Below are 15,059 nucleotides of genomic sequence, written 5' to 3' on the forward strand. Positions count from 1 at the left end.
CCATTCTTTTCTGCATTAGCCCATGCCCATAGGCTCACAAAATATCTTATTTGTTAATATATGTACAGGGTTTGGAAAATTTTAGGCACTTTATGTGGGATAACCAGCCTCATAACCAACATGATTAAGTCTAATTAATGCATGAAGGGGTTAATGTCATAGAGTAGGCTGCCCTGCCAGACTTAGCTAGGTTATACCCTTTCACCTTATGAGGAAGGTAATCAAGCCTATTGCTGTACCTCAGTCTACCATAGAGGCTCATTGTGTGAAGAGATACTGAGCTGACTGCTGCAGCCTAGATCTCATGGCTCTTAACAAGCCATTATTTTACATGTAGTGTTGTATTTACTGTGAACATTGCACATCAAATCTTCTGTGTATGCAACCTGTCTCTCCAATTGTTGCTACTTGATTGGAATTCAACCTCCAAGTCACATTCAGTAATAAGTAACCTTGTGTCCTGTGGTTTTGTGTTTGCGGCCTGACAGTTTTGTCCTCTCCAAAATTACATAAATCCTACCAGGTTTCTATGTGGACAGGTGTATGTTGTTACTGTAAAAACAGTATGGAAATGTTAATAATAGCTGTTGTGAACCCATAGGAAACATAGTTTGCCTGCAGAAATATTGCCCTGCCTCAGTCCCTCCACCTCCCCAGCCCTCAAGGTAGCATGGTAGGAAGGAGGAGAAAAAATACTCTCCAGTGTGTGATGTATGTTTGAAGTGAAACACTAAACTCTTTCATTGTGAATTGCATTTAAAGCTTGGAAGGCATTTAGTGTACTCAATACGCCACATGGAAACGATGGTTATGGCATTAAAAAGCATTTTAAGTTGCCAGTAATGAGACAATACTCCAGGCTTACCAGATATACAGGAGACTGAAATTTAGATAATGTCTCACAGTCTTGGGGAAGCGCCATAGCTTTGTGTGCAAATGGTTGCAGGTTGAGTCCAGAACATCTCTGAGTAGGGCTGGGGAAGACTTCTGTAGGAGACATCTGGAGATCTTCTGCCTTTCAGCATAGACAATACTGAGCTAGAAGGACCAATGGTCTGACTTTGTACAGTGCAACTTCTATGCCCCAGCCATCATCAGATTGTAGAAGTTGCTTTTTTTACAGCAGAGGATTGCTTATCTATGGACAGTGAGCGTTAGTTTAGGCTTTTCTGTGCATGTGCAGCGGTGCAGCTCTGTACATAGAAGTTGAGGTCTCCCATTGTCAAGACCATGCAAGCATTAAAGCAGTGGCTTGAAGTGACGCTTGGCCTTCCTTAGAAGGTCACCAAGCGGAAATAATGCATCATTAAGAGGTGCCCTCACATCCATTGCCATGTTTCAGAGGATGCTGGGGTAGAACTACTGGATCATGGGCAGCCACTGCTAACAAAACAATGGCAGAATCCCCTGTGATGTCCCTAAGGGATCCTGGGACACGTGTCTCCAATTCACATACTACAGCCTCTGTGGACCACCCAAATGTCTTCAGCATCTGCCCTCTCATTTGTGTCATATCTTATGAATGCCAAGTGTTCCATCTGCCATAGCATGGCAAAATGGAGACCCCCTGCACAGTCGAGATTCCACACACACACACACACACACACACACACACACACACACACTGGAAAATCTTCAGTGTGCTACCGAAACGTAATCTACATTTTCCCGCATAGTTAAAAATTCTAGATGGGTACCTCCCCAGCTATGTTTGTTTGCAACTTGTAGTTACTTGCTTCTCATAGTTATCTGCATGTTTCTTTCCAGCTAGTGCTTAACTTGCATCTCGTGCATGGTTTGTGCAAAATGCATTTTTAACTTGTCTTTGTCTTTGATGCTTGCAACCTAATCCATCCCAGCTACACTGCCTCGAAAAGAAAGTGCTGTCAAACAGGAAACGGAGAGTGAGTATGATGAGCGCTTTAAATGGTTATTGCCAGTGCATTCATGTCTGTGTAAAACGTAATTGTCATGGCAAAAACCTATTAATACCAGAATTCTGTTAGATGCAACGTTTTTGCACAAATTTGTGAGTGCTACAGCAATCATAAAAAAGGAGCAAAACCTGATAATAGACCCCTGTAAGACAGGGTTGAGACAGATCCTTTTCTCACCTGTCTCTTGCTGGACAAATATGGCAGGGTGGACCTGCTCAGCTCTGGGGGAACTCCCATTTTGTAGCCAGTCCCAACTGGCTTGCTCTCGCCAGCCATCAGCTGATTGGCAGTGACAGGAAGCCTCCCTTGCCAATGCAAAATAGGGACTGCCCTATAAGCTTCCTGTTGTGTTTCTGCTTGCCCCTCACCTGATGTCATATATGACATCAGGTTTGGGGCAGATTTTGGAGAACCAGTCTTGGAGGCCACATAGGGTCCCATATCAGGCCTAATTAAGCCTATGGGTTGAAGGTCTCTCTTCCCCGCCCCCCGCTATAAGAGATCTCCAGCGTGATACTCATTTATAGGCAAAATACAATAGCAACGTATTTTGCAATTTGTTTTTAAACTCAGGCCATGTCTGCCCCAGATGCTTTTTTGGGGCAAGATAAACACCCCCATGAAAATTTCACAATGGAGCTCTGATTTAGCCTATGGGGAGTTCCTGCTCATCTGCCCTGACGATTACAGGCCTATTCGGGATTACAGACAGTGCTACCGGAGGAATAATATTGCCATGAGATTCTTCTGCACCACATAATGCTTGCCATGTGGGAAGCACATTCTCTTTCATTTTTGTGCAAATGGCAGTCATGAGTGTCTCATCATGTTTCCACTAAGAGCTTGTCTATGCTACAATTCAAACTGTGGCTGCGTGAACTTGCATAGCCTTTTGTATCTGGTGTTTTTTAAAAGTAGATGCCCCCAGCCTTCAGTGATCTGACTCTCCCCTTATATCCACTTAACATCTGTTTCAAATGGTTAGAGCAGGGATGACCAAATTCTCTAGTCCTAAGCTTTATAGCATGGTGGTTACCCATGGGTGCCGTCATGTGTAACCTCCACCATGCAGTGCCCATGCAGAGGGAATCGCCATACACATGACTGGTTGCAGGCTTGTGGCAACAGTCATTGCAACACACGCGGCTGGAGGCTACAGTGACCAGCTCTTCATGATGCTTGAGGTTCTGCAGGATGAATATTTAAGGTGCCATCATGCAGCAGGTAGTTTCTTGGAACCAGCCATATGTTTAGACTTGGCTTGGATCTAACATTGCCTTTACACAAATGGAAGGCATTTCTCCTCATTCAGAGGATGATTGTAGCCTCTTGCACTACTTTGAATACTGGGTACGATAATGAATCAAGATGAGCCTTAGTGTCTTCTCCCTCTTGTCTGCTGCAGCAGTGAGAGTTTTGAAACTTCCATTTTAGAGAAACTGCACCTTGCCCAACCCGAAACTTAAGTTTGATTAATCTTAACTATGGTTAGTGAAAGCAAGCCAGTATGGTTTGAACTTGACTAGGGTTTGAACTGTTTGTTTCCACATACCATAGTGAACATTAAACAAACCAAGCTCAAAACCTAATTTATGAAGGTTTCTTGTTTTAACTAACCAAGATTAACTGCATTTTAATGTGTAGTTAATCTTACACAGAAGAGCAGGAAAATAGTTCAAGGCTGAGGCTCACCTAAGTTCAATCTTCTGTCACAAAATTATGGTTTTGCATTGTAGCCAGATATGGCCAATGATAGAGTGAAGCAGGAGAGAGCAAGGTAGAAAAAAACAATTTACAAACAATTCAAGCCAGAATCTCTTGCTGTTACATTTTCTCACAAAAAAAAAGCACAATGGTGGCTTCTTTCCACATTGAAAGTAGTACAGTTGCATAAACCACAACTGCTTTTTAGTTTTCAACTGAAGTGGAAAACCACAGAATATTTGTGCACAGTCAAAGATAAAAAGTCACAACACTTCTTGAACGAAATGTCATATTCATTGGCAGAGTTTATCTGTAAGGGCAGCCTGCAGTTGAAATAATTTTACTGAAAGAGGCCTCGAGAGGATAAAGGGTTTCCTTATCTTTCAAGCAGGTGTTTGCTACTATTTTCTTGTTAAGAAAATAGTAATTTCTTGCCTTTGTTCTGCTTTGCTTCTAGAAGACGCCCCTTATCACCTGTGATCACCTGGTTCTGTCTATCCACCCTTATCTGTGCTCTTTTCTGGAATGCTATTAGCACTACAGTAGTCCTTGTATTTGCTGAGCCCAAATGTCTGTCACTACATGTCTGTTCCTGAACCATGTGGTTTCACCTCTAGGTGAAGAAACGCGTGAGCACAACAGTCCGCTTGTCATGTAGGGGAAGTACTGGCAGTCTCTAGATGGACGGGAGAGTGCTAATCTTGAATAGACAATGCTTATTTGTATTGTGACACATTATTCCATATAGGACATTTCCTCACATGGCTTTCATTATCACCTTAGGTCTTCATGGAAGTTCCGGGAAGCTGACAGGTTCCACTTCTAGCCTAAACAAACTCTCAGTTCAGAGTTCAGGAAATCGCAGGTCTCAGTCCTCCTCTTTGCTGGATATGGGGAACATGTCTGCATCTGACCTCGATGTGGCAGATAGAACAAAGTTTGATAAGGTAAAAATGTAAGCACATTGGCTGGTGCTGCATGTTATAACTGCGCTTAAACAACACTCATTTCACACTAGGTGTAATTGTGGCCTTCGCTCTTGTGTTACATATGTTGCACGAGGACCTCTGGAGCCCACCGCAAAGGTAGGGTCAGAAGTCCTGGGTGGCTTGGGAGGAGCCCGTGCTGCAGCTCCTCCCCATGCCCGTCTTGCTTAATTGTGCATCCCTTGGTGCTTGGCTGCTACTTTTGTAGTATGAGAAAGGAGCCACACTGCAACAGTTCCTGTGATGTGAAGGAGAGAAGGGAACTACAGTAAGCTAGAGGTGCTGGTTTTGTGAGGCTGCATACAGAAGACCTTTTCTTGTAAGGCCAACTCCATTTGCACCCCTCTCCTTGCAGAAGGGCTTTTGATCCAGCAGCTGCCTCCAATAACAGAAGCGGGAAGTATGTTTTTGCCCGTTACCCCTGTGCCCCTTGAAAACCTACTCCAGAGGTTTGGGGTCCTCCCAGAACAGCGTGGTAGGTAATAAGCATGGTGGAGCAGGCAATTGGCAAACCTTGGTGAAATAAGGACTTTAAATACGTGCAATAATTGTGTGTATATGTATGTGTTGTGTGGCTGGCTGTGCCTGCACTTGACATGCATGCTCTGGCATAAGGCCGACTAAGGGATGCTCAACCATGGCATAAAGGATACCAAGATCTTATCATTGTTAAACAGTAGCTTAGGCATTTGTTCATTGGTGTGGATGCTACCTATATGAAGCTGAAGCCCAGAGAAGCTTTTTAACTGCATAGACAAGCCATATGTGAATGCACCTTCGAAGGAAATAGATATGGTGCTTCTTGATTGTGGGCCATCAAGAGTGGCAGTTATTTGTATGCTGAATGTATGGGTTTTTGATGTTGTTTTGCAGATTTTTGAACAAGTCCTAAGTGAACTGGAACCCTTGTGTCTGGCAGAACAAGACTTCATTAGTAAATTCTTCAAACTTCAACAGCATCTTAGCATTCCTGGAACACCCATGGTACGACTCTGTTTTAAATATTGTGGACTCAAAAACTTGAGTTGCTATAAGGAGCGATCTCCTTCTAAACCATCCCTTCTTTTTTCAGAGTGATGCAGAAGAGGTGGATGGAGGAACTTTATCAAGGGCACACAATACTGCTGGTCTGCAGTCAATGACTTCAGAGTATGTTGAATATTAAACAAAAACAAAATAATGTATTTTCCTAGGTTCTAGAATCATGACAGGTAAAGCTTCTAAAAAGCTGAATTATTTCAGACCATGGCAGTGTCTCATTATAATGAAGCAAAGCCCCTTTCCCCTTTCGTACTTTGTACCAGTGGATCTGGGAACTAATTGTTCACCTAGATTTCTAAAACTAATTATTCAGTAAGTACTGCACTTGCCTAATGTCCACACCGTGTTTTACAGGAATCACATGATCCGGCAGATGATGATAAAAATATTTCGCTGCGTTGAGCCAGAACTGAATCACCTCATTGCTCTTGGGGACAAGATTGATAGCTTTAATTCCCTTTATATGCTGGTGAAAATGAGTCACCACGTATGGACAGCCCAGAACGTGGATCCAACGTCCTTCCTCAGCACAACACTTGGAAACGTTTTAGTGACCGTCAAAAGGAACTTTGACAAGTGCATTGTAAGTTTTCAGCAGCTTTCATAATTAGGTTCTTTGGGCCGATGCGCACATTCGCCAAACCAGGTAGAACTTCACATTTGGTGAGGCACTAGGATTGCTCCCCTTGCCTCAGTGAATTGGCCATATCAGATGGCAGTGTATGTGCATAGATTCCTACCTATATACACACAATAACTTGAAATCCCTGCCCTGCAGAACAAGGTGGGGTAGGATGATCGGGATCACCATAAGGAGCATGTGTGGTGTGAATCTATTTTGTCTATATGTGGAATACATAGAGGTCCTATGACTCAGTGGGTCTCTCCCATGCATTGACCTTTAACTCAGTTTCTTATGTGATGCCTTATAGTTAAACCTATGTTTGGCTGGGGTGGAGGAACGATGGCACATGTCCTGCCTCCTGGATGGTTGCAGTTTGGATCCATCTGCCTTCGCCTCACCTCTTTCCCTTCCTCAGTTTAAAACGACAACTTATGGTCTGCGATCTTTGTTTTTCCTCTTCAGAGTAACCAGATCAAACAGATGGAAGATGTAAAGATATCCAAGAAGAGTAAAGTTGGAATTCTCCCCTTTGTTGCTGAATTTGAAGAGTTTGCAGCCTTAGCTGAATCTATTTTCAGAAATGCTGAACGCAGAGGAGACCTGGATAAAGCCTACCTAAAACTTATTAGGGGAGTTTTCACTAATGGTGAGAATCTGCCTCATAATCAGAAAGTCCTTTTTCTGTTGTATCTCATATATAGTGTTATCCTGTTGATGAAATGGGTTAAGGTCCACTAGAACTCAGTGGAATTTACCTTTGATTGCACTGTCAGTCACTGTTACTTAGCCCCTATTTGTCCTCATATGCCAGCTATTTATAACATGGTTTAAAAATGAATACGGAAGCATTGCATTCAGTATATTGGCCTGGTTCACACATCACGCTAAGGTGAATTATTGTTTGACCCAAACACACAGAGTCCAGGAAAAGCAAACACAGCCACTTACTGCTTCCTGGTTGTTCTGCTTCTGTGTTGCATTGAGCTGAGCCATGGTTTGTTATCAAAGCTAGGCTCATGGTTCAACTCCCTTGGATAAACCATAAGCTGTAAACCATAGGACCAACCTGGGTTGTAACTCATGGTTTGTCTAGCGAGAGATAAGCCACAAATCTAGATACAGATGACAATACTCAGCGCAGCAGCAGCAGAATAACTAGGGATGAGCCAAACAGCTGTGTCCTCTCTGGAAGCCTGCATTTTCATGCTAAGGCATGGTTTGTCTTCATGTGACATACAAATTAGGCCATTATCTTGCCTTTTTAGTAATAGAAACATTGACAGCTGTTTTCCATATGGAGTTGTATAATTGTATTTATGGTATGTCATCAAACAGAAAAAAAATTAAGGCACAACTTAGCAGAATTTAAGACATATAAGTAAGTGCATAACTCTTTCATTGAACTATGTAGCATTTAAAAGAGGTATGTGTTGATTCTTTGCTGTCTTTGCTGTTGGTGTGATCATGTGTGTCATTTGGTTTGGGGTTTTTTTAGTGGAGAAAGTAGCAAATGAAAGCCAAAAGACACCGCGGGATGTGGTCATGATGGAGAATTTTCACCATATCTTTGCAACTCTTTCTCGGTTGAAAATCTCATGTTTGGAGGCAGAGAAAAAGGAAGCTAAACAAAAATATACAGATCATCTGCAGTCCTATGTCATCTACTCTTTGGGACAGCCACTTGAGAAATTAAATGTAAGACATGTCCTTCTATAACTTCAATTCTGGGGGTTAAAAAACAAATATTAAATTTAGAAGGCTGTCAGAAGCAGACTTCTACAGCCCCAGATGCACACTCCAGTTGTTAATGACTATGGAAGACCTATTTATACCTGTATTTATTCATAAGTTTAGCATTCACCCTGTAATATATAGCATATGATGATGGAAGAATAGAGTACATACTAAAACCCCTAACAAAAATAGGTTTCACAAAGGCTGCAGAAGCTCTTGTGTTTCACCTACACTCTTGGAATGAAATACTGAAGAAGAGATGGAAGTTGTGATAGGAACAGGAATGGCATATTATGACATGGGTAATCGCTACGCATCTCAAAAAGTTATGGAGAGGCAAGCTTTTAGATTCATCTCAGTTTTTAATCATCAAGAGTAGAAGGAGCAACATATGTGGTGATTTGATCTGATAAATATCCACATTGTGAAATGGGGTACTGTTACTATAAAGGTAAAGGGACCCCTGACCATTAGTCCAGTCGTGACCGACTCTGGGGTTGCGCGCTCATCTCGCTTTATAGGCCGAGGGAGCCGGCGTTTGTCCACAGACAGCTTCTGGGTCATGTGGCCAGCATGACTAAGCCGCTTCTGGCAAACCAGAGCAGCACACGGAAACGTCGTTTACCTTCCCGCCGGAGCGGTCCCTATTTATCTACTTGCACTTTGACGTGCTTTCGAACTGCTAGGCTGGCAGGAGCAGGGACCGAGCAACGGGAGCTCACCCCATCGCGGGGATTCGAACCGCCGACCTTTTAATTGGGAAGTCCTAGGCTCTGTGGTTTAACCTACAGTGCCACCCACGTCCCTTTGTACTGTTGCTAGTCAGCATCTTATCTAACTACATTATTGTTGAAAATGGGCTGAAATAAAATATGAAAGGCTTTATTTATTACAATTTTTTTATATTCCATGTTACAGGATGCATATCCTTCAAAGGTAGCTTATAAAAAAATATGAAACTTCATTTAAGCACTCACATGCACATTCTTAAGCAATATCAACAACATATGCAAAGCCATTGGGATGATTCCCATAGTACAGCTGCTGTGGTGGTGAAGTCCACCTGGACAGATGGTCTTTGCCTATGACCCCCCCTCTCCTGGAATCCTTCCTGCAAGACCAATTGATGATTCAGTGGTCCTAGGGAGAAGTCCAGCTTAACCAATGTGTACAAGCAGAAATGACAATATAGGCATATATCAATGGGGCACAGGCATAGAATGTAAAGCTTTGTGTGTGATGAGTTGCACTTTGCTGATCTAGGTGGCACCTGACGTCTCTTACAATAGCAAGTAAGAGAAATCCGGTCAGTTTCCTACTTCGGAAATAAACAGGAAAAACTGCTTTCCAATGACAATAGTTCAAATGTGTAGAAGCCATGCTTAATACCAGGTGTTTAAGGCTGAACACCGTTTTGTTTGTGGATTTTAATATATTTGAATACTTTGCATCAGCACTTCTTTGAGGGCGTTGAAGCTCGTGTGGCGCAAGGTGTGAGAGAAGAGGAAGTGAGCTACCAGCTGGCGTTCAATAAACAGGAGCTAAGAAAAGTTATAAAGGAGTATCCCGGCAAGGAAGTGAAAAAGGGGCTGGACAACCTTTATAAGAAGGTGGATAAACACTTGTGTGAAGAGGAAAACCTACTTCAGGTAATATAATAGGTATTAAGAGTGTGTATAAACCTAGTGAATGCTGTGTAAATGTTTTTCTCTGTTCTTGGTTTGTCTCTTGTTTAAGGTAGAACATCACATGTTTGAGGTAGAAAATGTCTCGCAGTAAAAGGATGTAGATCATAGAACTGCATCCAGATAAAGGGTGAAGCGGGGAGGAAGAGAACATTTGAGGAAGTGCAGTGCTCATTCTGCCTTATAGGCCACAGGGAAGACACAATAACCAGGTTAATTTATATGACTGTCGCATTTATACCCCACATTTCCATTTGCGGGGGGGGGGGGATGCTCAAGGCATCTAACAGCAATAAAAGCAACAACAGAAAATCCACATTGACAGAAGAAGGAAGGAAGGAAGACTGTGCTTGGGCTATGTCACTTGCTGAGGCTCACATGATGGAATACTTCAGTGTCCCTTTCTACATAGGAAGCTTGTATGCCAAAGAGAAACATTCTAGCCTTGTTTTCTCTTTCACTTGCTAGAGTTGTAAATGGGGGGGGGGGGGATGTATTGAAGAGTTGATTGAACCTCCACCTATACTCTGAAGTAAAGAAGCCTTTAGGATGTTGCTTTCTTATTGGTACAATTGTAAACAGACTCCTGAGCAAATTACTGACTAGGATTGTGATGGTGTCGGTGGGCTTTCCTGTCTCCTGGTTGTTGCATGTGAAGGCATATACAAGTACATATCCTGGCAAAAGCTGAGCAGGGAGAAGGTTCATCCTGCTGCTTTTGATGGATGTGTGCAAGGAATTGACTCTTACCCATCTGTATTGCCTTGCCTCTCCATAGCAACAGCAACTCCACTGTCCTCCTAAAAAAGGTAAAGGTACCCCCCTGCCTGTACGAGCCAGTCTTGACAGACTCTAGGGTTGTGCGCTCATCTCACTCTAGAGGCCGGGAGCCGGCGCTGTCCGCAGACACTTCCGGGTCACATGGCCAGTGTGACATTGCTGCTCTGGCGAGCCTGCACCAGTGCAGCACACGGAATGCCGTTTACCTTCCCGCTATAAAGCAGTACCTATTTATCTACTTGCACCCGGGGGTGCTTTCGAACTGCTAGGTGGGCAGGCGCTGGGACCGAAAGACGGGAGTTCACCCCGCTGCGGGGATTCAAACCGCCGACCATACGATCGGCAAGTCCTAGGCACTGTGGTTTTACCCACAGCGCCACCCACGTCCCTACTGTCCTCCTAGGTCCTAGGAAAAGGGAGATGGCAGAAGAGACAGTGCCGAGATACCAAACCATAGAGCTAAATGTTGGAAATGGCTCCACACACAAATTTCCTTGGAAGGTGCAGAGCTGTCCTCAACAGTGAAGTCAGTCAGCAGGACAGGCCTTTGGTGATACGGATTAGTAACCATGGATAATATTTACATTACTGAAATTCTGCTTTTTTTGGTAGGTGGTGTGGCATTCTATGCAAGATGAGTTCATACGCCAGTACAAGCATTTTGAGGGCTTAATAGCACGCTGTTATCCTGGATCTGGAATTACTATGGAGTTCACTATCCAAGACATTTTAGACTACTTCTCCAGCATTGCACAGTCTCACTAATATCTGCCAAGGGTTAAAGCAAGATAAACTAATGAATTTGCTGGGAAGAATCTTTTAGCACTGAAGACTTGTTACTTTGTGAGATGGAATTTTGAGGAATGTCCTTAATTATCTTTATGCCCATCAATTGATGGCCTGAGGAGAAATGTTGCTTACTTACTGTATAGAAACAGTGTTAAAGCATACTTTTTCACATGTAACACAGTCTGGCTTGTTTTATTTTCCATGTTGATATATTAGCCTTGTATAATTTATAGTACATTAGATACTCAACTCTTTGGCTTTCCTGTAGCTTCCAGTAATTATGTTAAAGTATTAAAATTATTGTACAAGGCTGAAGGGGTTTCTGCATCAAAATGTATTAATATATGGATTGATGGAACTTGCACGCATGCTTTCAAGAATCTATTTACATGACTTTATGGTTGAAATTCTTCTGATCCAATATAAAAATGTTTACAAAGGAGTTCCTTGTATTTATTTCCCTATCCTATGACATGCATTACACAAAAGGAAAAATTGCCAGTCAACTGAGGGATCCAGATACTATATTTAAGTTATGTGTTTTTACTTTTTACATGCATACTTTAGTTGAAGGTTCCTTGGAAACACTGAGCTAACTCTTTAATTCTAACGACTAAAACTTTAAATTGGCTCAGTTCATCACATTGATGAAGAAAACAGCAAAATAGCTGGAGAAAAAGGCAGAAAAACAGATTCAAACAGGCTAAGCTTGGGAAGAACTTCTGCCCTTATGGTTGTACACCTGGATTGCAGAAGAAATGGATTGCTAAAAGGAATTTTGAACGAGATACTGAAACAATATTTAGATCCCTGCTTGCAGCAGTCAGGTGGCTAACAATGGGGGGGGGGGAAAATACGCAATATGTAAGTCGTACAGATAAAATAAGTGATGCTGCAGTGAAAATAGTTTTGATTGCATTTTTAGCATTTAAGTACACAGTCTCGGTTTTTTCCTTAATGCTTTTGCTGTTCTGGGATGCTGGCATTAACAATCCAGTGCAGATTACTATTTATTCCGTTTAAGCAGAATGAGAGAATGAGGTTCTAGTTTCCAGAGCGCATCCTGGCCGGGCGAGTGACCCTTCAAAAGGCTCTCCAAACCTGCCCTCCCAGCCTCAGCCGCCAGAGGCCGCTGCGGCAGCGCGCGGCGGAGCCCCGGCTCGTCCGTTAAAAGTTTCCCCAGAGCGCGCTCGCAGAGCCGTTGCTGGGGGCGACGCCGGGCGGAAGCGGAGCGGCGGCGGACGCTTCGCGCGCCATTTTCAAACGGCCGCCTCGGCCCACACCGCCGCTCCAACTTCCTGGGAGGCTTTTTTTGTGTGGAGAAAGGCGGGGGAGAAAGAAGCGAAGGTAGAGTAGCCCGAGACCCAGGAGGGGCTCCCCGAGGGCGAGCGGTGGGGGAAGAGCCAGGCCGCGGGTTTAACGGCCCTCGGCGGCGAGGCCGAGATTTATTAGAGAGGCCTCCACCGAGGGCCCGTTTCCATGGCGACGGCGGGGCGGTGACGTCACCGCGAAGGGAGCAGCCCTTTCAGCTGCTGTGACGCTTCCTGGGGCCTTGAGGAAAGCGCCGGCGCCCTCGTCCTCCGCAATCACAGCGCGACCGCTTCGGGTTCCTTGTCTTGCGGCTCTGGCCAGACCTCCTCCCCCCGTCCTACAATCGCTGCTTCATGTTTAGTCCCCTCTTCGCCGCCCCCCTTGGGTTGACCCTCCCGCCCAGTCGCACCTCTCCCCCCCTTTGCTCCCTTCACTGCGATCCCTATGTCTCTGCAGCTGCTCACCGCAGCCTCGCCTCTCTCCCACGTCATTGCTCTTCTGCTTGCTTCTTGACCCGTCCATATATCTCTATTTCTCCTCGAAATCCTTTCTGTAGAACAGTTGCTCTCAAAAAACAACAGCACACACTCCCACTGTTGTATGCAGAGGTGTGTGTGACCATCTGTCATGTATGCTTTAGTTGCCATTCCTTGCGTTGCACGGGGTTGGACTAGATGACCCTCGGGATCCCTTCCAACCCTACGATTCTATTATTCTGTTGTGTATATAGATATATCTCCCTCACACACTTATATGTGCACCACGGAGTTCAGGCTGGCATACGTGATATCCATGCTCCCAGACTTTATCCTCACAACAGCCCTATGAGGTAGGTCAATCTGAGAGACAGTGGCTGGCCCCCGATGCAACCGGTTTTGTTGCACTGGGCGCAGAGCCTCGGGGGATGCTGCAACTATGATGTAGAATGGAAGGCAAGAGGCAGAGGGCCCCTCAGTTTTGGCATCGCAAAATGAAACCCCATGCACAGTGCTTATTCTTCAACTCCTTTTGTGTAGAAGTCACTAGTGTGTGTTCTGAAATGGCACTGGATTGTGGTTGACTGGTTGCACCTCATGCGATGGCCTGGCTACATCTTATTTATGAACTCTAACCAGTTGTTGGTTTCTAATCTGATATTTCAGGGACACTCCAATTTGCCTCCATACTCTTCTATTTCACCCTCTTCCTGGTAAAAAGTAATGCCTCAGCTGCCAGAATACCATGCTAACTTGTATCAGGTCATGACCAAGTGCCAGAAAGCAAGAAGCTTGGTCTTGCATGTTCATGTTGTAATGGTGTAAGCTAACATGTGCTTAAATTATTTGCAGATCCCATTTTTTCACAAAAGACAGTTCAAAAATATCTTCACAATGAGCACAGCTGCAGAACGAAAGTTCATTAATCTAAGGAAGCGGTTGGATCAGCTGGGTTATCGACAACCATTAGGAGTGGAGAGTTTGCCTTTGGTGGAAAAGCTTTTTAGGTATCAAAACAAAAGGGAATAGCAAAATGTACTCATAGGTGCTATTGGATTGATATTTGCTGTTTGACTACATTACACTAGTGGTGAAAGTTAGTCTTCTGTGAAATGCATTGAGATGGCTTTGTCAAAGCAAATATCCTATGTTAATACTGAAATGTAATTTAAAGTAATCTTTTGTAACCCCACTGTACACAATCTAGAGACATCAGTTTCAAATTTTACTAGAATGTATCGTAATTTACTTTTAAAAGCATGCCTAAAATTAGCTGCAATAAGCAACTGTTTTAGAACAGAGGTCTGAGTGCAGTGCATAGAAAAATCTGTAACAGGAACATTCCTGTGACATAAGGGAACCCTGGTGTACAGTATTAAATGTCCTAGCCAATAAAAATAGGGTTTAATTTGAACAAATTAATCAGCTTAAAGAATGGTGTGAATGCTGTTCCTGTAAGCAGCATTCATCCTGAAAAAACCCAAATGTTTGTTTTCATGGATAAATGGGATGTCTTGTATATGCAGCCACAAAGTCGGGGTAAATTCTGCCAACCAAATGTTGCACATTAATCTTAGAAATGCTACCTGCTTGCCTCCTCCTTCTTTAATCTGTGTGCAAGTAAATCCCCTTTTGATTTTAATGAAAACTTGGCCATTTAAGGAAGGTTAAGATTGTAGTCCATGCATACTTGCATAGACATAGGGAAATAGATGAAATGTTCTATTTAAAATCTGGTTGGCTAGTACACCAAGCCAAAATCTGCCTCTATTCTGGCCTAGGGGGTGACTGGAGCAGGGTATTTATACAAAATACTAAAAAAATTCCTTCCCGTAGCACCTTAAAGACCAACTAAGTTAGTTCTTGGTATGAGCACACGAAAGCTCATACGAAGAACTAACTTAGTTGGTCTTTAAGGTGCTACTGGAAGGAATTTTTTTTGTTTTGACTATGGCAGACCAACACGGCTACCTATCTGTATACAAAATACT

At 43.5% G+C, this 15,059-nt stretch overlaps 2 protein-coding genes across 12 annotated transcripts in view; both read left to right on the plus strand.

Moving 5' to 3' along the window:
* The window catches only part of EXOC1 (exocyst complex component 1), a 29,272-nt gene extending 17,549 nt beyond the window's left edge, over positions 1-11,723 (plus strand). For 4 of the 7 annotated variants that reach the window (XM_028744797.2, XM_028744801.2, XM_028744799.2 and 1 more), the window contains 9 exons: positions 1,860-1,904; positions 4,425-4,588; positions 5,501-5,611; positions 5,700-5,776; positions 6,023-6,251; positions 6,756-6,939; positions 7,789-7,988; positions 9,482-9,676; positions 11,105-11,723. In XM_028744797.2, coding sequence (XP_028600630.1) covers positions 1,860-1,904; positions 4,425-4,588; positions 5,501-5,611; positions 5,700-5,776; positions 6,023-6,251; positions 6,756-6,939; positions 7,789-7,988; positions 9,482-9,676; positions 11,105-11,257 — 1,358 coding nt within the window. In that variant the 3' untranslated portion in view covers positions 11,258-11,723. The remainder of the gene's footprint in view (positions 1-1,859; positions 1,905-4,424; positions 4,589-5,500; positions 5,612-5,699; positions 5,777-6,022; positions 6,252-6,755; positions 6,940-7,788; positions 7,989-9,481; positions 9,677-11,104) is intronic. The other 3 variants (XM_028744800.2, XM_028744804.2, XM_028744805.2) reach the window with 1 other exon arrangement.
* Positions 11,724-12,453: 730 nt separating this feature from the next.
* Positions 12,454-15,059, plus strand: part of CEP135 (centrosomal protein 135) — a 35,087-nt gene continuing 32,481 nt past the window's right edge. For 2 of the 5 annotated variants that reach the window (XM_028744791.2, XM_028744796.2), the window contains exons 1-2: positions 12,454-12,628; positions 13,921-14,075. In XM_028744791.2, coding sequence (XP_028600624.2) covers positions 13,963-14,075 — 113 coding nt within the window. In that variant the 5' untranslated portion in view covers positions 12,454-12,628; positions 13,921-13,962. Of the gene's footprint in view, positions 12,629-12,693; positions 13,422-13,920; positions 14,076-15,059 lie in introns of those variants that run through there. The other 3 variants (XM_028744794.2, XM_028744795.2, XM_028744793.2) reach the window with 2 other exon arrangements.

The sequence above is a fragment of the Podarcis muralis genome, chromosome 9, assembly GCF_964188315.1.
Source record: "Podarcis muralis chromosome 9, rPodMur119.hap1.1, whole genome shotgun sequence".
Lineage (NCBI taxonomy): Eukaryota > Metazoa > Chordata > Lepidosauria > Squamata > Lacertidae > Podarcis > Podarcis muralis.